At 42.9% G+C, this 21,550-nt stretch overlaps 1 protein-coding gene across 2 annotated transcripts in view; it reads left to right on the forward strand.

Moving 5' to 3' along the window:
- The window catches only part of LOC105470983 (p21 (RAC1) activated kinase 2), a 95,348-nt gene that overhangs the window by 45,134 nt on the left and 28,664 nt on the right, over positions 1–21,550 (forward strand). For both annotated transcript variants that reach the window (XR_011619498.1, XM_071090582.1), the window contains exons 3-5: positions 17,816–17,916; positions 18,893–19,040; positions 21,463–21,494. Coding sequence is in view for 1 of the 2 variants with exons in the window: in XM_071090582.1 (XP_070946683.1) it covers positions 17,816–17,916; positions 18,893–19,040; positions 21,463–21,494 (281 nt within the window). In the remaining variant the exon portion in view is untranslated. The remainder of the gene's footprint in view (positions 1–17,815; positions 17,917–18,892; positions 19,041–21,462; positions 21,495–21,550) is intronic.

The raw sequence follows: 21,550 nt of genomic DNA on the forward strand, positions 1-21,550 counted from the left end.
AAGAAAAAGGGTTTATTGGACTTACAGTTTCACATGGCTGGGAGGCCTCACAATCATGGCAGAAGGCAAGGAGGAGCAAGTCATGTCCTACAGGGATGACGGCAGGCAACGAGAGAGAGCTTGTGCAGGGAAACTCCTCCTTTTAAAACCAGGAGATCTTGTGAAGACCTGCCCATGATTCAGTTACTCCTGCCGGCTCCCTCCCACAACACGTGAGAATTCAAGATGTGATTTGGGTGGGGACACAACCAAACCATATCAAGGTCTTTAATCCATTTTTCTACTGGGTTGTTAACTTTTTCGTTTTCTATTAATAAACATTCCTTTTAGTCTATAAACTAATCTTTTGTCAATCATATGATGTTAAAGATAGTCTTCCAGGATGTGATTTGCCTTTTTACCCTTTTAGTAGTATATTTTAATGAATAGAAGTTATTAATTTTGATATAATGGAATTAATTTCTTTTTTTCTTTTGAGACAGAGTCTCATTCTGTCACCCACGCTGGAGTCCAGTGGCTCAATCTTGGCTCTCTGCAGCTTCCGTCCCACCAGGTTCAATCGATTCTCCTGCCTCAACCTCCCGAGTAGCTGGGATTACAGGTGCCTGCCACTGCGCCCAACTAATTTTTGTATTTTTAGTAGAGACAGTGTTTCATCATCTTGGCTAGGCTGGTCTTGAACTTCTGACCTCGTGATCCACCTGCCTCGGCCTCCCAAAGTGCTAGGAGTACAGGCATGAGCCACCGTGCCTGGCCTCAATTTCTCTTTTATGGTTCGAGGTTTTTGTTTTTTAAGAAATTTTTGTCTAACTTGGGGTCATAAAGACTTTTTCCTATATTTTTTCTATAGCTTGCCTTTTGCACTTTAAATCTTTGAGCTATCTGGATTTTATTTTTGTATGTCTGTGAAAAGATTCACTTTCACTTTTTTCTTTAAACTTGGATAGTATCCCCGACCATTTATTGAGTCTTCTGTTTTCCCACTGACCTATAACACCATTATTTATCAAGTTTCTATGTGAGAGTCTGTTCCTGTGTTCTCTATTTTATTCCATTAGGTTGTCTGTACCTGAGCTAATAATAGCACCCTGTCTTGATTACTATATAATTTTTTTTTTTTTTTTTTTTGGAGGCAGAGCCTCACTCTGTGACCCAGGCTGGAGTGAGTGCAGTGATGTGTCTTGGTTCACTGCAACCTCCACCTCCCAGATTCAAGTGATCCTCCTGCCTTACCTTTCAAGTGGTTGGGACTACAGGTGCACGACACCCAACTACTTTTTGTATTTTTTATATATATATATATATATATATAAACTAATTTTTGTATTTTTGTATGTTGCCGAGGCTAGTCTCAAACTCTGGGGCTCAAACTATCTGCCAGCCTTGGCCTCCCAAAGTGCTGGGATTACAGGTGTGAGCTACCACACTTGGCTCTTAAATAATTATTGTTAATGTCTGATAGAACAAATTTCTTAACCAGATTCTTCTTCAGCTTTTTCTATAAATTTTAGAATCTGTTTATCATGTACTTTAACAGCAACAAAGAAAAACCTGTGGCTACTTTGATTCTTGGGCCGGGCGCAGTGGCTCACACCTGTAATCCCAGCACTTTGGGAGACCAAGGCAGGCGGATCACAAGGTCCGGAGATGGGGACCATCCTGGCTAACACGGTGAAACCCCCTCTTTACTAAAAATACAAAAAACTAGCCGGGCGCGGTGGCGGCGCCTGTAGTCCCAGCTACTCGGGAGGCTGAGGCAGGAGAATGGCGGGAACCCGGGAGGCGGAGCTTGCAGTGAGCTGAGATCCGGCCACTGCACTCCAGCCTGGGCGACAGAGCGAGATTGTCTCAAAAAAAGAAAAAGAATTGTATAGATTTTGTAGGACAAATAGGGGAGAATTGCATCCATCTTTGTAACTGAGGGTGGAGAATCTGCAGAGCCTCTGTGTAGCCTGTTTACAGGGAAGTTTAGTTGCACGTCGTCTTCAGTCTCAGAGAGACAAAGAGATGTGTGGAATGTTGGGAGGGCAGGATGCTTCTTGATTTCTCCTGTCCCTGGAGCTCTACCTCCTTTTCCTCTTACACTTACTGGTCCTATCTGGAAGCTGAAACACAGCCCAGTCACTGGGCCCAGATTTCGGCATTAGGAATGAGGGAGAACCGTGTGGTGTGTGCATATCCGTGCTTTTGTGAACATAGAAATAACCTGCTCTGCTGCTCTTACTGGATTATCCCGTTCATCACCCTAGTTGTTGCCTCTGGGTCCCCCCATTTTCACCCTCCTCGCTTCTAGTTTCAGCCACCTGCAGCGGTTTGCAGAAGCATTCTCCCACCGACATCCTAAGCGCTGCTTGTCTCCCTGGTCTTATCCTAATTGCTTTTCGTTCTTGAGCATTCCTCGTGAATTTTATTCTGTGAAATACTTGGATTTTGTTTAGAAGGGAGAGGACTACAGTATGTGCTCAGTACATCGTCTTGAAACAGAAGAGTCTAAAAGGCAAACAATTGTATTTCTATTTTTAAAAAATCGTAACGACCTCAAGATTTTTGCCATCTCTAATGTAAGGCCTGATCTAGAGATAATTCATTTTATTCCACTAAAAAATTTACATCCCTCACTGCTTTCCTTACAAAAAAAAAATAAAAAACAGCTAATATTTTTATAAAAAGAAAAGAAAGACTCTAGGATGTTTTCAGTTATTCGTTACTGGTTTTAATTGGTGTCACTGAAAAACTTGAGAAAATTAGAAATCCTTTCCGATCATGCCTTTTTAGGGCAACTTGATGGAACAAATCTTTTTTCCATGCTTGCTAATGTGTGTACTATGTGAATAATCAGAGATAAGTGACAAGCAAAGCAGATAGTGTCCCTGCTCCCGTGACAGCAATCTACAACCATGGTATGGAATTACAGGCTATGGAATTACAAGCTATGGTACCAAGGTAGCGTAAGACGTCTGTCTGATCTGGAACGCCTGGGAAGGCTTCCTAAGGAAATGATAATAGAGCTGATGACTGCAGCATGAGTAAGGGCAACGACAGCTACAAAGTGTGTTCCATGCCTGGGGAAGAGCTTGCTTCAGCGGCCCACCTGCAGGAGGGATCGTAGCACGTCCGTGGAGCTGAGGGCCGTCCTGTGTTACTGGAAAGCAGAGAGGGAAGGAGAGAGAATTGCAGAAGGGTGTGTGTAGGCACTGCAGACAGCAGAAGAGGCTGAAGAGGTAGGTAGGCAGTGACCAGGTCATAAAGGGCCTTGTATTCTATGCTACAGAGCTCAGATTTTATCCTGTTTCCTGGGGAACCGTTACAGATTTTTAAACAGGGGAAAGACCTGGCCACCTCTCTGTTTTAGATAGGAGAGAATAATAGGCTTACAGAAAATAGGTTTTGTTCAAAGTGTGAGAGTAAAGTTGGAAACTAGTTAGGAGGTTTTTGCAGTAGCCCAAGTGAGAAATGTCCTAACTAGTCTACTAGTTTTAATAATGAAAATGTCAATGAGCCATTTGACTTTTTAAAATAAGCTTTATTCATACAGCCAGAGTTGAATAATATTGTCTTTATTAACTAAAGCAATTTTCACATCTAGTTATTCAACCTATAAGCACCTTCACTTCTGGTTGGTTATGACTTCGATCTGTAAACAACCTTTCTAATTTAAAAAACTGAATTCTGGCCGGGCGCAGTGGCTCACGCCTGTAATCCCAGCACTTTGGGAGGCTGAGGCGGGCGGATCACGAGGTCAGGAGATTGAGACCATCCTGGCTAACACGGTGAAACCCCGTCTCTGCTAAAAATACAAAAAAATTAGCCGGGCGTGGTGGCGAGCGCCTGTAGTCCCAGCTACTGAGGAGGCTGAGGCAGGAGAACGGTGTGAACCCGGGAGGCGGAGCTTGCAGTGAGCCAAGATCGCGCCACTGCACTCCAGCCTGGGCGACAGAGCGAGACTCGTTTCAAAATAAGTGAATAAATAAATACAATAAAAAACTGAATTCTAAGATTAATAATAGTAGCCCATACTTCTCTGCCTATTTCCTAGAGGAGTGGGCCCCAACCTTTTTGGCACTGGGGGGGATGGTTTCCTGGAAAACAATTTTTTTTTTTTTTTCTATTTTTTGTTTCATCTTGTTGCCCAGGCTGGAATGCAATGGTATGATCTCAGCTCACTGCAACCTTCGCCTCCTGGGTACAAGCGATTCTCCTGCCTCAGCCTCCCGAGTAGCTGGGATTACAGGCACCTGCCATGAGGCCTGGATACTTTTTTGGTATTTTTAGTAGAGACGGGGTTTCACCATGTTGGCCAGGCTGGTCTTGAACTCCTGACCTCAGGTGATCTGCCGACCTTGGCCTCCCAAAGTGCTGGGACTACAGTCGTGTGCCACCGCACCCGGCTGGAAAACAATTTTTCTATGGGGCTAGCGGGGGGGTGGTTTTGGTATGAAACTCTTCCACCTCACAACATCAGACGTTAGTTAGATGCTCATAAGGAGTGTGCAACCTAGATCCCTCACATGTGCAGTTCACAATAGGGTTCGTGCTCCTATAGGAATCTCATGCTGCCACTGATCTGACAGGAGGCGGAGCTAAGGCGGTGATGCTCACTCCTCACTGCTCACCTCCTGCTGGGCTGCCCAGTTCCTAACAGGCCATCGACCTGTACTGGTCCATGGCCCAGGGGCTGGGGACCCGTTTCTCTGCTGTGTGGTGGAATTTGAAGCCATAGCATGTCAAAAGAACAAAGAAGGAATTGCTTATGGTTAGAATAGAAACAGAAGAGTCTTCCTTTTAAACAGATAAGGGGTTTCTTTTGTTTGTTTAGCCTTAGACTAGCTCGAAGTAGTCTAAAAGGTAGTGGCCCTGGAGAACGTGACAGCAGCCTACTTAGGATTCTTTTCAGTGCCTTTTGTCAACATGTGACTCAGGGTCTCTCTCTGCCTCTTGGCTGAAGGTTGCTGCCTGCCTGCTGCTGTTTTGTTGTCTAATGAAGTTGGAAGATGATTCTAAGAATCTTTTTTTCCCCTAGGACACTAGTTAAATCGTTCATTTTATTAAAATAAGTTTTTTACCCTGGTCCATTACTTCCCATCAGGTGATCTGGTTGCCCGGTGAACCTCCTGTGGATGGTTGTGTTTGATAAACAGAAGTGGGAAGTTGACCTATTTTTATTTTATGAAACATGAACAGATTTCAGATTTCTCCAAGGCTAAGGTGTCCACATGCATGGGTCTGTCCCGCAGACCCTGTCCCAATGACAGATTAATAACTTACATTGACACAGATGTTACGCTTGTCAGTCCAACTGAGAGTCCGGGCTGCTTACAGACTCCCAGGAGAGTGCTGTAGAGAGTTGCAGCCAGCCAGATGCAGTGGCTCACGCCTGTAATCCCAGCACTTTGGGAGGTTGAGGTGGGCGGATCACGAGGACAGGAGATTGAGACCATCCTGGCTAACACGGTGAAACTCCATCTCTACTAAAAATGCAAAAAATTAGCCGGGCGTGGTGGTGAGCACCTGTAGTCCCAGCTACTCGGGAGGCTGAGGCAAGAGAATGGGGGAGGCAAGAGAATGGTGTGAACCCGGGAGGCAGAGCTTGCAGTGCGCGGAGATCCCACCACTGCACTCCAGCCTGGGGGACAGAGCCAGACTCTGTCTCAAAAAAAAAAAAAAAAAATGTTGCAACCACCGGCCTCGACTAGCCAATGAAGCTTGCATTTATTTAGTATAGATTAATTGACAAAGGCTTGAGTCAACACACCTGTGGGTAATTAACCTGGTCACCTCCACCCTGGAGAGGGCCATCTTGCCCACAAATGATCAAAGGTTAGTCTTAGGACCACATGAGTAAACAAGCTCTTTAAATAAACTACTTTATATTCCTTTGTATCTGCACCTTAAGCTCTCTGGCTCCTGAAAAGAGAATCTGGCTGCCTTCAGCCAAACTATTTGAAGCTATCCAAAACTCCCCGGCCTTCCAAGAAGGTTCGCTTTTTTCTATTTCTATAATTTCTTCTGCCATCCAGACTGAACCCCCACATCTACATAAATTTATTTTGATTGGCCCTCTATTTCTGGGCTTCTAGAGTTGTTACATATAACAGTATCAAAGACATTCTGTTTATATAGCAATATCCTTCCAGCACATTGTCCTTCCAGCACATTGTCCTTCCAGCACATTGGTCAATTCGAGATATGCTTTGGTATCTTTTTGTTTTAGACACTGTTTCTAATATCCCTTCCTTTTCTCATTGAGACTATTAAAATATACAGAGTACCTGTATGTGTGTTACGTAAAAACAAATGGAATTAAACAGATTTTTAGGATATTATGTTTATTTTGAATGAAGGAATGTGACTCTATCTCAAGCTCTACTTAATCATTTTTGTGTCTTTTCCTTTAACTTTTTACTCTATACTTCCATCATATATGAAACTTTAATATATTTCTCTAAACTCTTAACATTTCCAAGTTGAAGAATATTGACTAGGCCTCAGACACAGCAGGGAGCAGGAGTTCTCTTGCTGGATATCTCTCACCCTTCTTTATATTTCTTTCTTATTTTATATTTCTTATTTCAGAATGTTTTTTTTCTATGTGTTAAGAAATATAATTCCTGGGCTCAGTTTCTTATAACTTTAGTCACTGGTGATAGACTGATTCTGAGGGAGCTGAGTCTGGCTTAGCTGCTGAGGTAGCTGCCCCTGAACCAGTTGCCCGAGGGTATGTGGGAAGCTGTGCTGACCTGGCTTGAATTAAATGTCCACCTTGGACCAGTCATCTGTGACCATAGTCATGTAAGAAAACGGCATCTTTCCCAACTATCTGCATAGAGGAAGGGTGAGGGAAGTTTCCAGAAGTAGGATGCTGAGCAGATTTTTTTTTAAAAGAAAGAACACATATAATCATAGTACGTTAAATTGTAAACTACTAGTTTATCATTAACCAACAAATATTTTCTCCTGTATATGGGATATTCCGTTAGAAGCCAAGGGACATAAAGAAATGTTGAGCGCATGACCTCAAATTACTCAAAGTCTAGTGAAAATTGAGAGAAAAGTAATTTATGATAGATATGTTAATAATTGTGTGTTTCAGTAAAGATAATCCAGACTTAACAATTTCATTTCCCTCTGCTCCTTTCCATAACCAGTATTCCCTTCCCCGTCACTCTGACCAGATCTCTTCTAAGTTATGTGCCTAGAGAGGGGGTGGACATTTGAGCATCAATCTGTCATTACTAGTTAAATAAGTATTATTGTGTTTCCTACCAATACTAAATTAGTAGTACCATGGTAAACAAAGAGTAGCATATGGTAACATTTCCAGTTTTATATGTACAGACTTATCAAGCAGCATGATTTTTAACTCTTTGATATTAGAAGAATCTTCAGGTTAAACACAGCATGTTGACCACATACAGAGGCGTTCTATTTACTCTCCCTCCCGAGATTCAACTAAAATGACAGAAGAAAAAAATAAAACACATATATGTATATACACACGCACACAAGGTCAAGGAGAAAAAGAGGAGATAGTAGTGTGAAAGAGGCCTCGGTACACATTTGGAAGGCGGAAGTGGTGGAAAATTGGCACCTGACTCAGCAGGACAGAGAAACACATAACCTAAGTGTTAGCAGAGGGGAATCTGTGAGAAGGGGACCAAGTTTCCCATGTAAAAATTCCGGAAGCTCAAGATTTAGAGTCACACAATACTGTGTCAGAGTAGGGGTGGGATGTAATACACATGCTGAAAAGAAGGGGGATTAGTTGAAAATCAACACAGAAAGTGTCAGAGGCCCGCCAGGACTCCTCCTTTACACCCCACAATCCACGTAAATGTAACCCCCATTCTCTGGAAGGAAAAAAGAATAAACTGACATTTACATTTATTTCAAGGGAAATTAAACCAGAGAAGCCTCTGTTCTTATCAGGGGAGTCAGGAAAAGTTGAAGCTCCAGAATAAAGAAGGTGACTTCCATGCAAGTCAGCATTTTCATCTCCTTCCCCCATCCTGCTTTCAGAATACTTGTAGCCTGACTCATAGCCCTCAGACAGGAGATTGGAGGATTTTTCTCTGGATAAACAATGGCCTGGAGAAAAAATACTTTAGGTACCTTGCATGCTGTCCTTATCTTTAGTGTTAAGGTTGGCTTATCTCCCAGTTAGCTTTTTAATACTTTTCTGTGTGAGTAGACAGTAAAGGATCACCAGACATTTATGAAAAACCCTTTATAAATGAGAAGGAGAGTCCAAAACAATAGGGATAAAAACAGGAACTTAAATAGTGTAAGGAGAAAACAACCCCAAAACCCCAGCGTGCGCACACACACATACTGTGTGACCTTCGGAGAGAGAGGAGATAAAGGAATCCATGAAACAAGAAAAGAGTTCGCAGAGAAAGAATGAACAGAGAACAATGGAAAACTAATTCTTGGAATATCAACATCTAAAATTACCAAAACAAACAAAAGATAGCAATAGAAAGAAGAGTGGGAGATAATCAAGAACATTCTCCCAGCTGGAGTGGTGGCTCAAGCCTGTAAGCCCAGCACTTTGGGAGGCCCAGGTGTGTGGATCACTTGAGGTCAGAAGTTCGAAACCAGCCTGGCTAACATGGTGAAATCCCGTCTCTACTAAAAATACAAAAAGTAGCTGCTGGGCTTGGTGGCGTACACCTGTAATCCCATCTACTTGGGAGGCTGAGACAGGAGAATCACTTTAACCTGGGAGGCTGAGGTTGCAGCGAGCCGAGATTGCACCGTTGCACTCCAGCCTGGGTGACAGGGCAAGACTCTGTCTCAAATAAAAAAAGAAAATAAAATCCCAAAGAATTAAACAGCAATACAAAGATGGAACATATGAGAGAAAAGATAACAGTTAAAAGATCTAACTAATGACAATTAAGGAAATAGCGACTTCTAGCTCTTAAGTGGTGGTATAGAAGCACACTGGCTTCACTCACTCTGCCGTTCCCACCACAGAAAACCAAGAACATACAGCACTAAGATGATCGCCAGCAATATCCAAGAACTCAAATATGAGATAGGGGCACAGAGAAATGAAAGAACTGCAAGCATGCTGTAAGAATCGGACTTCTGTATCTGCAACACCCCTTCCCCCAGTCCGCCTGGCACTGAGTGTGGGAAAATCTCCCCCAGTTTACAGTTTCTACGTGGGAAAAAGTGAGACTGAAGAGGACAACCACCTTCCCCACCATCTTGGGTTCCCTGGCAGGAGGCCTGTCCCTGCCTTAGCCCACAGGAGGCATAGGGAGTGCCCAAAGGGAGAACTCCCCTGAGGGCAGCCAGAGGCAAAGGAGGGAGGTGGGATTACGTTTCCCAGCCTTGGAAACCCTGCCGTGTAACTCAGCCAGAGGGGATGCCACATAGAGCGGCTGTTCAGCACCACCGTGTTGTAGGAGGTTTATTCCACAGCACCCTGCCTGTACTGCTGCCAGAGTATCCCCTCTGGGGCGCCTCGCTCCCGTTTAGGATGGGCTGCACTCTGCTAGAACCAAGGCAAACCTGGACTTACAGTGCCATTTAGTGCTGGAAAGGAGGCAGCAACCTAGGCACAGGGGTGAGGAAAAGAAAGAAAATCAACAGGTAAATTACAGAGACTCTCTAAGCAAACATATCCAATAAAAACCAGCTTAAATATCCTCATACTTTTTTGAAAAATGGCTTAAAATTTTCCAAATTTAATGAAAACTGTAAACCCACAGATTCAAGAAATCTAACAAAATTTGAGCATAGGAAACATGAAAACTACACCAAGGCTTACAGTAATCAAATTGTTTAAAACCAGTGATAGGGCCGGGCACAGTGGCTCAGGCCTCTAATCCTAGGATTTTGGGAGGCCAACGTGGGAAGATCACTTGAGCCCAGGAGTTCGAGACCAGCCTGGGCAACGTGGCGAAACCCCATCCCTGCAAAATAACAAAAAAAAAAAGTAAGAAAAATGATCTGGGCAAGGTGGTATGCACCTGTACTCCCAGGACTGGGGAGGCTGAGGCAGGAGAATTGCTTGTGCCCAGAGGTTAAGGCTGCAGATCTCACTGAGCCGAGATCGCACTACTGCACTCCAGCCTGGGTGTCAGAGCGAGACCCTGTTTCAAACCCGAAGAAATAAACAAGAAAAACAGTGATAGAGAAAATTTTAAAAGCTACCAGAAAAAAAAGACTCACTACATATAGAGGACAAAGATAGAGAGATCACAGACTATATCGAAGTAACAATGCCAGCCGGAAGACAAGGAACATCATCTTTCAAGTATTTAAAGAGAAAAAAATCTGTCGGCCTGGAATTCTATACTCTTGAAAGTGTCTTTCCAAAACAAAGGAGGAAACAGAATTTTAAATGCATAAAAGCTGAAAGAGTGTATCTCAGCAGACATACTACAAAAAATGTTAAACTAAGCCCTTCAGGCAGAAGGAAGATGATGTCAGATGGAAATGTGGACTTACGGGAAAGAATGAAAAGCACTGGAAGTGGTTCATCAGTGGTTCCCGACCTTTTTGGCACCGGGGATTGGTTTCATGGAAGACAGTTTTTCCACAGACCCAGCACCTGAGGTCATCAGCCATTAGATTCTCATAAGCAGCACACAGCCTAGACCCCTCGCGTGCGCCGTCCACAGTAGGGTTCACGCTATGAGAATCTAATGCCACTGCTGATCTGACAGGAGGCGGAGCTCAGGCAGCGATGCCCACTCACCTGCCACTCACTTCCTGCTGTGCAGCCGGTTCCTAACAAGCTTCCTAACAAGCCTCAGACTGGTACCAGTTCGTGGCCTGGGGGTTGGGGACCCCTGTGGGATGCGTTCTTTCTTATCTAAATTTCTTTGAAAGATAATCGTTTGAGTGTTTAAGAAACAAAGCGCTGATACACCTTGTAACATGGATGAATCCCAAAAACATTAAGTGAAAAAAGTCATTCGCAAAACACTGCATATTGTGTGGTCCCATTTAGATTAATGAGCAGAACAGGCAAACCTTTGGAGACAAAGTAGATTGGTGGTTGCCTGAGGTTTGGGGTTGGGCAGCGGCTGAAATGGGGAGTCATTGCCATTAGGTACAAGGTTTCTTTTGGGTATGATAAATGTTCTAAAGTTAGATTGTGATTATGATTGCACAACTCTAAATATACTAAAACCCATTGACGTGTACAATTTCTTTTTTTTTTTTTTTTTTTTTGAGACGGAGTCTCGCTCTGTCGCCCAGGCTGGAGTGCAGTGGCGCGATCTCGGCTCACTGCAAGCTCCGCCTCCCGGGTTCACGCCATTCTCCTGCCTCAGCCTCCCGAGTAGCTGGGACTACAGGCGCCCACAACCGCGCCCGGCTAATTTTTTGTATTTTTAGTAGAGACGGGGTTTCACCGTGGTCTCGATCTCCTGACCTTGTGATCCGCCCGCCTCGGCCTCCCAAAGTGCTGGGATTACAGGCGTGAGCCACCGCGCCCGGCTTTTTTTTGTTTTTCAACGAATACTACTCCCAATTCACCTAACTAAAATTTGATGTTAGTAAACTAGAACCTACTGGGCACAATATAAACTACACACACTGACGCAATGGCTGTACTCCTCAAAGATGTATGCAGTTGGTGCTCAAATAATGTAGTTTTTTTTACTAGACTCTTTTTAAAATTTAACTTTAATTTTTGTTGAAGTAATGTTTGTATTTGGAATATAAAATAATTCTATAAGGCTTATAACAACAAACTATAGTCCTTGGCCCTACTCCTCTTCATACGGAGCCGGATTGAATTTTAAAAAGCATGCCTTCCAAAATTTCTCTCTCCATTTCTTAAGAAACATGCTTATACTACCATTTTCAGTTTTTATTTTTTTGAAACAAGTCTCGCTCTGTCGCCCAGGCTGCAGTGCAGTGGTGTGATCTCGGCTCACTGCAACCTCCACCTCCCGGGTTCAAGCGATTCTCGTGCCTCAGCCTCCCAAGTAGCTGGAATTACAGGTGCCCGCCACCACGCCCAGCTAATTGTATTTTCAGTAGCGACGGGGTTTCGCCATGTTGGCCAGGCTAGTCTCGAACTCCTGACCTCAGGTGATTCGCCTGGGCGACTGAGCGAGCGCGCCCGGCCCGACGTGTACAATTTCAACAGGTGAACATGTTAGTATATGAAGAGTTCTAGCTTAACAAACAACTGAGTAGATAAAAGGGAATCTCAAAATACTTAGTCCAGAAGAAGGCAGAAAAGATTGATGAAAACAGACCTACCTACAAGAAATCTACTTTAAAACATAAAGCCACAAAATAGGTCAAAATAAAAGGATAGAAAAGGTGTGCTAACAATTAAAAGAAACCTGGACTGGCTGTATAAACAGCAGACAAACTAGATTTCAGAGCTAAAAGATACTATCAGTGATAATGAGAAAGGTTGTTATTTCGTGATAATAGGACCAGTTCGTTAAGCTGATATAATAGAACTAAACATTTATATATCTAATAACAGCTTCAAAATTCACAAAGCAAAAACTGAGAGGATTTCAAGAAGAAACAGGAAAATTCAATTATAATTGGAGATTCCAAAACTTCTCTCAGTAATTGGTAGAAAAAATAGACATAAAATCGGTAAGGATATAAAAAATTTGAACGTAACTATCAGCCAACTTGACCTAATAGACGTTTATAGAACACTCCACACAGTAACAGCAGAATATACATTCTCTTTAAAGACACATGAGATCTACTTTTACAAATTCTCAAAAATGTTGGCTGGGTGTAGTGGCTCATACCTATAATCCCAGCACTTTGGGAGGCTGAGGCGGGCAGATCACTTGAGGTCAGGAGTTCGAGACCAGCCTGGCCAACATGGTGAAACCCCGTCTTAAAGTGTAAAAATTAGCTGGATGTGGTGGCAGGCACATGTAATCCCAGCTACTCAGGAGGCTGAGGTGGGAGAATCATTTGAACCTGGGAGGTGGAGGCTGCAGTGAGCTGAGATTGCGCCATTGCACGCCAGCCTGGGTGACAGAGCGAGACTCCTTCTCAAAATAAATAAATAGGCTGGGTGTCATGACTCACGCCTGTAATCCCAGCACTTTGCGAGGCTGAGGAGGATGGATCACGAGGTCAGGAGATCAAGACCAGCCTGGCCAACATGGTGAAACCCCGTCTCTACTAAAAGTACAAAAATAAACCAGGCATGGTGGCAGGCGCCTGTAATCCCAGCTACTCGGGAGTCTGAGGCAGAGAATTGCTTGAACCCAGGAGGCGGAGGTTGCAGTGAGCCAAGATTATGCCACTTCACTCCAGCCTGGGCAACAAAGCTAAACTCTGTATCCAAAAAAAAATAAATAAATAAAGGATTTAAATCGTACAAAATGTGTTCTCGTGACCGTAATATAATTCAATTAGAAAGCAGTCACAAGGAGGTCTCTGGAAATATTTGGAGAGTAGAGAAAGCACTTTACAAATAAAAAGATTTAGAAAATATATTAAACTGAATGAAAATTCAAAACATCAATATTTGTAGGATAGTGCTAAAGCAGTACTTGGTGGAGAACTTATGGTATTAAACACCATATTAGAAGAAAAGAAAGATTTTAAATCAATGACTTTAACTAAGCCGTCTTAATAAACTAGAAGGGAAGAGTGGATGAAATCCAAGGTAAGTAGAAGAAATAATAAAAAGCAAAATGGGAATAAATGAAATAGGGGAAAAAAGCAGCAGAGAAAATCACTGCAACCAAAAGTAGATTCATTTAGAATATCAATAAAATGGATAAACTGTAGCCAGACTGACGGGGAGGGGAGGTGGCTGTGGATGGGAAGGAGACAAATTACCAGTATTGAGAATGAGAGAGGTGATGGCACCGTACAGATTTTAAAAAGATGATATGAACAAATACGTACCAATGTTTTTTCCCCTCTCTCTCTCTCTTTTTTTTTTTTTTTGGAGGAGTCTTGCTTTGTTGCCTTGGCTGGAGTGCGGTGGCGCCATCTTGGCTCCGTGCAACTGCCACCTCCCGGGTTCATGCAGTTCTCCTGCCTCAGCCTCGCAAGTAGGTGGGATTATAGGCATGCACCACCACGCCCGGCTAATTATTGTATTTTTAGTAGAGACAAGACTTCACCATGTTGGCCAGGCTGGCCTCAAACTCCTGAGCTCAAGTGATCCCTCTGCCTCAGCCTCCCAAACTGCTAGAATTACAGGCATGAGCCATTGTGCCTGGCCAATGTTAAATTCTTAGCAAGATTTTAGCAATTGGAATCCAACAGTGTATAAAAAGGGTGATACGTCATGACTAAGTGGATTTCATTGGTTTAAGTTTGAAAATCGATTGATGTTATTTACTGTATTAACACAATAGAAAGGATGAGCCATGGGTTTGTCTCAGTATGTGTAGAAAAGGCATTTGACAGAACCCAATATCCATTTCTGATAAAAGTGTTCAGCAAACTTGGAATAGAAGAGAATGCCCTTCAGCCTCATAAAGGACATCTTTTACAAACCTACCACTGCCATTAAACTTAAAGGTAAAAAGAATGACACTTTTTCCTCTTAGATCAGGAAAAATAAAATTTCTCTTCATCCACTTTCATTCAACAATATACTGAAGGGTCTAGCTAATTCTGTAAGGCAAAAAAAAAAAACAAAAACAAAAAACTTTTTTTTTTTTTTAAGAAAATGAATAAAAGGACTCCAGATTGGAAACAAGTAAACTTGAGTTTATTCACCAGCAACATGATTGAATTTTTATAGCAAAATTCTATATTTACAAAAATACTAGTGGAAGTAAGCATAATAAGGTTTCAGGAAATAAGATTAGTATTCAGGAAACAACTGTGTTTCTTTATGGCAGCAATGAATGATTAAAAAGGACATTTAAAAACTGCCATTTGCAGTAGTATCAAAAATCAGGAAATACCAAGGCAGAACGCTGATGAAACAGTGTGCGCTCTATACTGATAACTACAGCTCTGATTCGAAGTGGCCCCAGAGTTCACGTGTTAGAAACTGAAGCCCCAGTAAGACAGTGTTGAGAGATGGGACCTTCAGGAGACGACGCGAGTGCTCACAGATGGGCTCAACGTCTCTATTGTGGGTGCGAGTTGGTTATAAAAACCAGTTTGGCCCCGTCCTGCTCTTTCTTGCAATGTGATGCCTTCTGCTATGTCAGGGCCCTCACCAGATGTGGCTTCTTGATCCTTGATCTGGAGGACTTCCCAGCCTCCAGAAGAACTGTGAGCCAAATGAACTTTTTTTTTTGGAGACAGAGTCTCACGCTGTGACCGAGGCTAGAGTGCAGTGACACAGTTTCGGCTCACTGCAGCCTCCACCTCCTGGGTTCAAGCAATTCTCGTGCCACCATACTCGGCTAAAGTTTGGTTTTAGATACAGTGTTTTGCCATGTTGGCCAGATGGGTCTTGAACCCCTGGCCTCATGTGATCTGCCCACCTCAGTCTTCCAAAGTGCCGGGATTACAGGCATGAGCTACTGCTCCCAGCCAGCTTCTAATGTTTATATTAATAAATTGCCTAGGCAGTGGTATTCTGATAAAGCATACCGAACAGATACAGACAACTGCAAACACTGCTAAGAGAAATTTTTAAAGACCTAAATAAATGAAAAGATTTACTGTTTTCATGGATCAGAAAACTCGGTGGTGGTAAGAAATCAAGAGGCTGGGCGCAGTGGCTCAAGCCTGTAATCCCAGCACTTTGGGAGGCCGAGACGGGCGGATCACAAGGTCAGGAGATCGAGACCATCCTGGCTAACCCGGTGAAACCCCGTCTCTACTAAAAAATACAAAAAAAAAAAAACTAGCCGGGCGAGGTGGCGGGCGCCTGTAGTCCCAGCTACTCGGGAGGCTGAGGCAGGAGAATGGCATAAATCTGGGAGGCGGAGCTTGCAGTGAGCTGAGATCCGGCCACTGCACTCCAGCCTGGGCGACAGAGCAAGACTCCATCTCAAAAAAAAAAAAAAAAAAAAAAAAAATCAAGAAATAAATTCTCAGCCAGGCACAGTGGCTCATGTCTGTAATCCAAGCACTTTGGCAGGCCAAAGCAGGTGGATCGCTTGAGGCCAGAAGTTTGAGACCAGCCTGGCCAACATGGTGAAACCCCATCTGTACCAGAAATTACAAAAATCAGCCGGGTGTGGTGGTGGGCGCTTGTAATCCCAACTACTCAGGAGGTTGAAGTAGGAGAATCCCTTGAACCCGGGAGGCAGAGGTTGCAGTGAGCTGAGATCATGCCACTGCACTCCAGCCTGGGTGACAGAACGAGACTCCCTCTAAAAAAAAAAAAAAAGAAAAAAAGAAATTCTCCCTAAAATTTCATCTGTACATTCATTCCAATTCTAGTCAGAATTCCAACAGGCTTTCTGTAGAAATTAATAAGCTCATTCTAAAACTCATATGGAAATACAGAGGACTGGATTACCCAAAAAGCTTTGACAAAAGAAAAAGAAGACTTATGTGACATAGTTTCAATGCGTGTTACAAAATGGCAAGAAAATAATCCAGGCAGTCTGATAGAGGCAGAAAGGCAGACAAACAGATAATTGCAACAGGGCAGAGCCTCCAGAGACAGACGTACACATATACAGACATTGACTTCCAACGGTGGCTCCAAACGAGAACCAGAATGGCGCTGGCCTTCTCAATAGCAACACTGGAAATGCTGAGGGTAAAAAAACACATTTCCAACGTATATATGCATATATATAATGAGTCAAGAACTATCACCTAAAGGGATAAATCTAGAGGAGGAAAACATAAGATCCAGAAAATAGATTCCAGCACAGGGCAGGAGTGAAGGGATGTCACGGACAGGAACTGTGCAGGAGGCCTAGGCGTGAGCTACTGGGATTGCAGCAGGAGGAGCTGAGAGGGAGGGTTGCGGGGAGGAACTGATGTGTTGGAGTTTACAGAGAATATTATTGATAGGTGTATGGCAGAAATGTTGCAGAAATAATTTCTGCACTCGGATCATAGAAAAACTGTGTAGTTTTAAAAAGTGGCAATTAGTAACTCCACTGAAAAGGAAGGATTAGGCTTGCACAAAAAAGGAGAGGTGGCCTTGTCACTGCTTGTCCTGACAGTGTGTATTCGCTGCGGAGTCCCAGCGATGCAAATCTGACTTCCCAATGTATGTAGCTGAGCGGAAATGGGGTTTGCTGTGCTTGCTGTCCACGTTGCTCAGAATCTGAGATGGAGCCCTTTGTGAGAGAGCTGCTGCCCTAAGGGGTGTCTCTTCTGCCTGTGCTGTTATTCAGGCTGCTGTTGCTCGCTCCATGTGCCGCCTCATCAGGACGGTGTTTGGTTGTGTCCAGCCCTGCTCTGTGGCAGGACAGTCCGCTTTACTCCATTTACTGGTTTCCTATCAGCCAGTGTTTTTAGGGGAAATCTTTTCTGGAATAACTTTGATCCTAATATGTTTTCTAGAATAACTTTGATCCTAATATGTTTTAGGAAAAATATAATACGCCGGGCAAGCAGTGGCTCACATCTGTAATCCCAGCGCTTTGGGAGGCCAAGGCAGGTGGATCAGGAGTTTGAGACCAGCCTGACCAACATGGCGAAACCCTATTTCTACTAAAAATACAAAAATTAGCCAGGAGGGGTGGTGCGCACCTGTAATCCCAGTGACTCAGGAGGCTGAGGCAGGAGGATGGCTTGAACCCAGGAAGCAGAGGTTGCAATGAGCTGAGATCGTGCCCCTGCACTCCAGCCTGGGCAACAAGAGCGAAACTCTGTGTAAAAAAACAAAAGACAAAAAAAAAAAATTGTAAGTGCCTTCGCTAGTCTTGTTTAAATAGGCTGATTCTTTTTCTTTTTTTCTGATGCCCTCTAGGAAGTAAAAAGAAAGAAAAGGAACGGCCAGAAATTTCTCCTCCATCTGATTTTGAACACACCATCCATGTTGGCTTTGATGCTGTTACTGGAGAATTCACTGTAAGTTTACCTAGTTTGGGCCCATTTATAACATGTAAAATAGCACTCAAACATTTTCCTTCATTATTAAATTTGAAATTAACATTTCAGGCCAGGCGCGGTGGCTCACGCCTGTAATCCCAGCACTTTGGGAGGCCAAGGATGGCAGATCATTTGAGGTCAGAAGTTTGAGACCAGCCTGGCCAACATGGTGATACCCCGTCTCTACTAAAAATACAAAAAAAATAGCCGGGCGTGGTGGTGTATGCCTGTAATTCCAGCTACTCAGGAGGCTGAGGCAGGGGAATCGCTTGAACCCGGGAGGTGGAGGTTGCAGTGAGCCGAGACTCTGCCATTGCACTCCAGCCTGGGCAAGAAGAGCAAAACTCCATCTCACAAAAAAAGGAAATTAACATTTCTATCCATATGTCAACTATGAATTCTTACTGCTTTCCGCTTTTTATAAAAGTGTTAGTGGTTGGATATATTGTTTCCCTAGAGAGCAGAGCCTGTTCATTGTAGTTATGCAAAGCAGACTTAGAAAAATAGACCCAGGCCGGGCGCGGTGGCTCATGCCTGTAATCCCAGCACTGTGGGAGTCCGAGGCAGGCGGATCACGAGGTCAGGAGATCGAGACCATCCTGGCTAACACGGTGAAACCCCGTCTCTACTAAAAATACAAAAAATTAGCCGGGCGAGGTGGTGGCACCTGTAGTCCCAGCTACTCGGGAGGCTGAGGCAGGAGAATGGCGTGAACCCGGAGGCGGAGCTTGCAGTGAGCTGAGATCGCGCCACTGCACTCCAGCCTGGGCCACAGAGCGAGACTCTGTCTCAGAAAAAGAAAAAATAGACCTTTAGAAAACAAGATCTTTTAGAATTTAGTCAAACCTACACTTACAAGATTGGTTTGTTCTGTATATTTTGTCATTTATCTCTGGAAATTAATTTTATTGCGTCAATTTAAACCATACCTAATTTCTGAATGTCTTTTTGTTAGGGCATGCCAGAACAGTGGGCTCGATTACTACAGACCTCCAACATCACCAAACTAGAGCAAAAGAAGAATCCTCAGGCTGTGCTGGATGTCCTCAAGTTCTACGACTCCAACACAGTGAAGCAGAAGTATCTGAGCTTTACTCCTCCGGGTAAGACAGCGGCTAGGGCTGGGTCAGATGGAGATGTGTGAAGCGCTTCTAGATAAAAAGATTACTCCTGGAAAAATGAAAAGCTAAACTATGGCTCTTGTCGATAACGTTTTTCCCTGGATAGATTCTACCTTTTGTAGACTGATCCAGGGCTGTTCTGAAGCATAATTTGGATCTGAAATTATAGTAATCTCATAGGTTTGACAGAAATGGGAGTTGATGGATATTTTGGCTTTTTGTTTATTTGGTTTTTTCTCTTCATTGCTGTGTTTTTGTTTTCATTTTTCACTCGTCACTGCTTTTAAATGACTTCCAGCAATCAAAGGAAAAGACGCTGGTTGATAGACATGTTCACACTAGAAATACACTTATTGTTAGTGGGACAAGAGGAGATTGTTTTGCACCGATTTCAACTAAAAAATGTTTAGGTCCACTCAAAAAATTGAAACTCGTGAGTATGCAGATAATAGAATATATGTATTTTAATATATAAAATAGATAAATCGTATATGAAATAAACGTTAGAACTAGAAGGATTTATACCTCAGAATTGGAATATCTGGAATGTTATCTATGTAATCATAGTAATGTAAATTTTACTTTCTGGATGAATATAGCTGGGTGGAAATTGGGTTTGATGTACTTTGTTTTCCAAGTTGCTCAGTATCTGAGATATACCGTTATCTATGAGAGAACCAGTGAATTGGTATATAGGATAAGAATTAGTGTAGTGGATTTTTAAAAATAGTTTTTGTTCAAATAAAGATCAGAATAAAGTTCATACATTGCAGTTGGTTGATACTGAATCTCTTGATCTTTAGGCTTCCCTCCCACACACTGGTTCCTGCTGTCTTTTCTTGCCGTTTATTTATTAAAGAAACAAGACCATTTGTCCTGTTTCCCTCAGTTTAGATTTTGCTCACTACACCCTCAGGATGTCATTTTTCAATGTGTTTGTCTGTATCTGAAGTCATACACGTGGTTTTTAAAAACAGTATGATTGAGCTAAAATCCTGCATGTGATTTTAATTGATTATACTTAATGTTTGCATCCTCACAGAAACAAAGGCCATGCTCAGGGGAGACAGAGAAATCTTTTTGCAAGTGATCTTGACCTTTTTTGTTGAGTCTAGTACACCCTTAGGAAAAGGTCAGACTTGTACCTAGAATTTTTGTATCAACCAGTAAGTCTGTGTGTAAATTAGTAATTTGTTTGAAAAATCAGTGACCACCAAATGGTAGCTTATTTGCACCTAGTACACATACATACATACATAAATGTGTGTGTGTGTGCGCGCGTGTGTGTCGTTTTGTTTTGTTTTGTTTTTGAACTGGAGTTCTGCTCTGTTGCCCAGGCTGGAGTGAAATGGCACAATCTTGGCTCACCACAACCTCTGCCTCCCCGGTTCAAGCAATTCTCCTGCCTCAGCCTCCTCAATAGCTGGGATTATAGGCATGTGCCACCACACCCGACTAATTTTGTATTTTTAGTAGAGACGGGGTTTTTCCATGTTGGCCAGGCTGGTCTTGAACTCCCGACCTCATGTGATCTGCCTGTCTCAGCCTTCCAAAGTGCTGGGATTACAGGCGTGAGCCACAGCGCACGGCCTGTACGTGTGTTATATATGATATATATATATATGTATGTCTCTGGGCATTTTTAAAAGAAAAACAAAACAATGTCAGAATTTTTACTTTGCACAATTGTCATTAAGTTCCTCAGTCAGCAGTTTACTGGAGAAAGTATCTTTATGAATACATTTGGTTTTTTTGTTTGTTTGTTTGTTTGTTTTTTGAGATGGAGTCTCGCTGTGTCGCCTGGGCTGGATGGAGTGCAGTGGCCGGATCTCAGCTCACTGCAAGCTCCGCCTCCCAGGTTTACGCCATTCTCCTGTCTCAGCCTCCCGAGTAGCTGGGACTACAGGCGCCCGCCACCTCGCCTGGCTAGCTTTTTGTATTTTTTAGTAGAGACGGGGTTTCACCGTGTTAGCCAGGATGGTCTCGATCTCCTGACCTCATGATCCGCCCGTCTCGGCCTCCCAAAGTGCTGGGATTACAGGCTTGAGCCACCGCGCCCGGCCATTTGTTTTGTTTTAATAAATACAGATGGATAGGTATACTTTCAAAATAAATTTTGATAGCTTTATTGAGGTATAATTTACATGCAGTACAATTCACCCATTTTAAATATGTAATTCACTGAAATTTTAGTAAATTTATAGTTTCATTTAGATTTCAGATTCCTTAGCTTGGTCTTACATAAATTCTTATTTGACTACTTGTGTTATCATTTTTCTCAAGAGTTAATTCAACTTGAGATCAGTTTAAGAACATTTCACTTTTTCTGCTTTTTTTTTTTCCTTTTATCATATAAAAGTGCTATTTCTTGAATTGCTAACATTATGTTTTGTTTCATATTCAGAGAAAGATGGCTTCCCTTCTGGAACACCAGCAGTAAGTTAATGATATTATTTCTTGTATCTCTTGTTCTGATTTAGGATACCCAAGAC

This window comes from Macaca nemestrina, chromosome 2 (assembly GCF_043159975.1).
Source record: "Macaca nemestrina isolate mMacNem1 chromosome 2, mMacNem.hap1, whole genome shotgun sequence".
NCBI classification, from domain to species: Eukaryota; Metazoa; Chordata; class Mammalia; order Primates; family Cercopithecidae; genus Macaca; species Macaca nemestrina.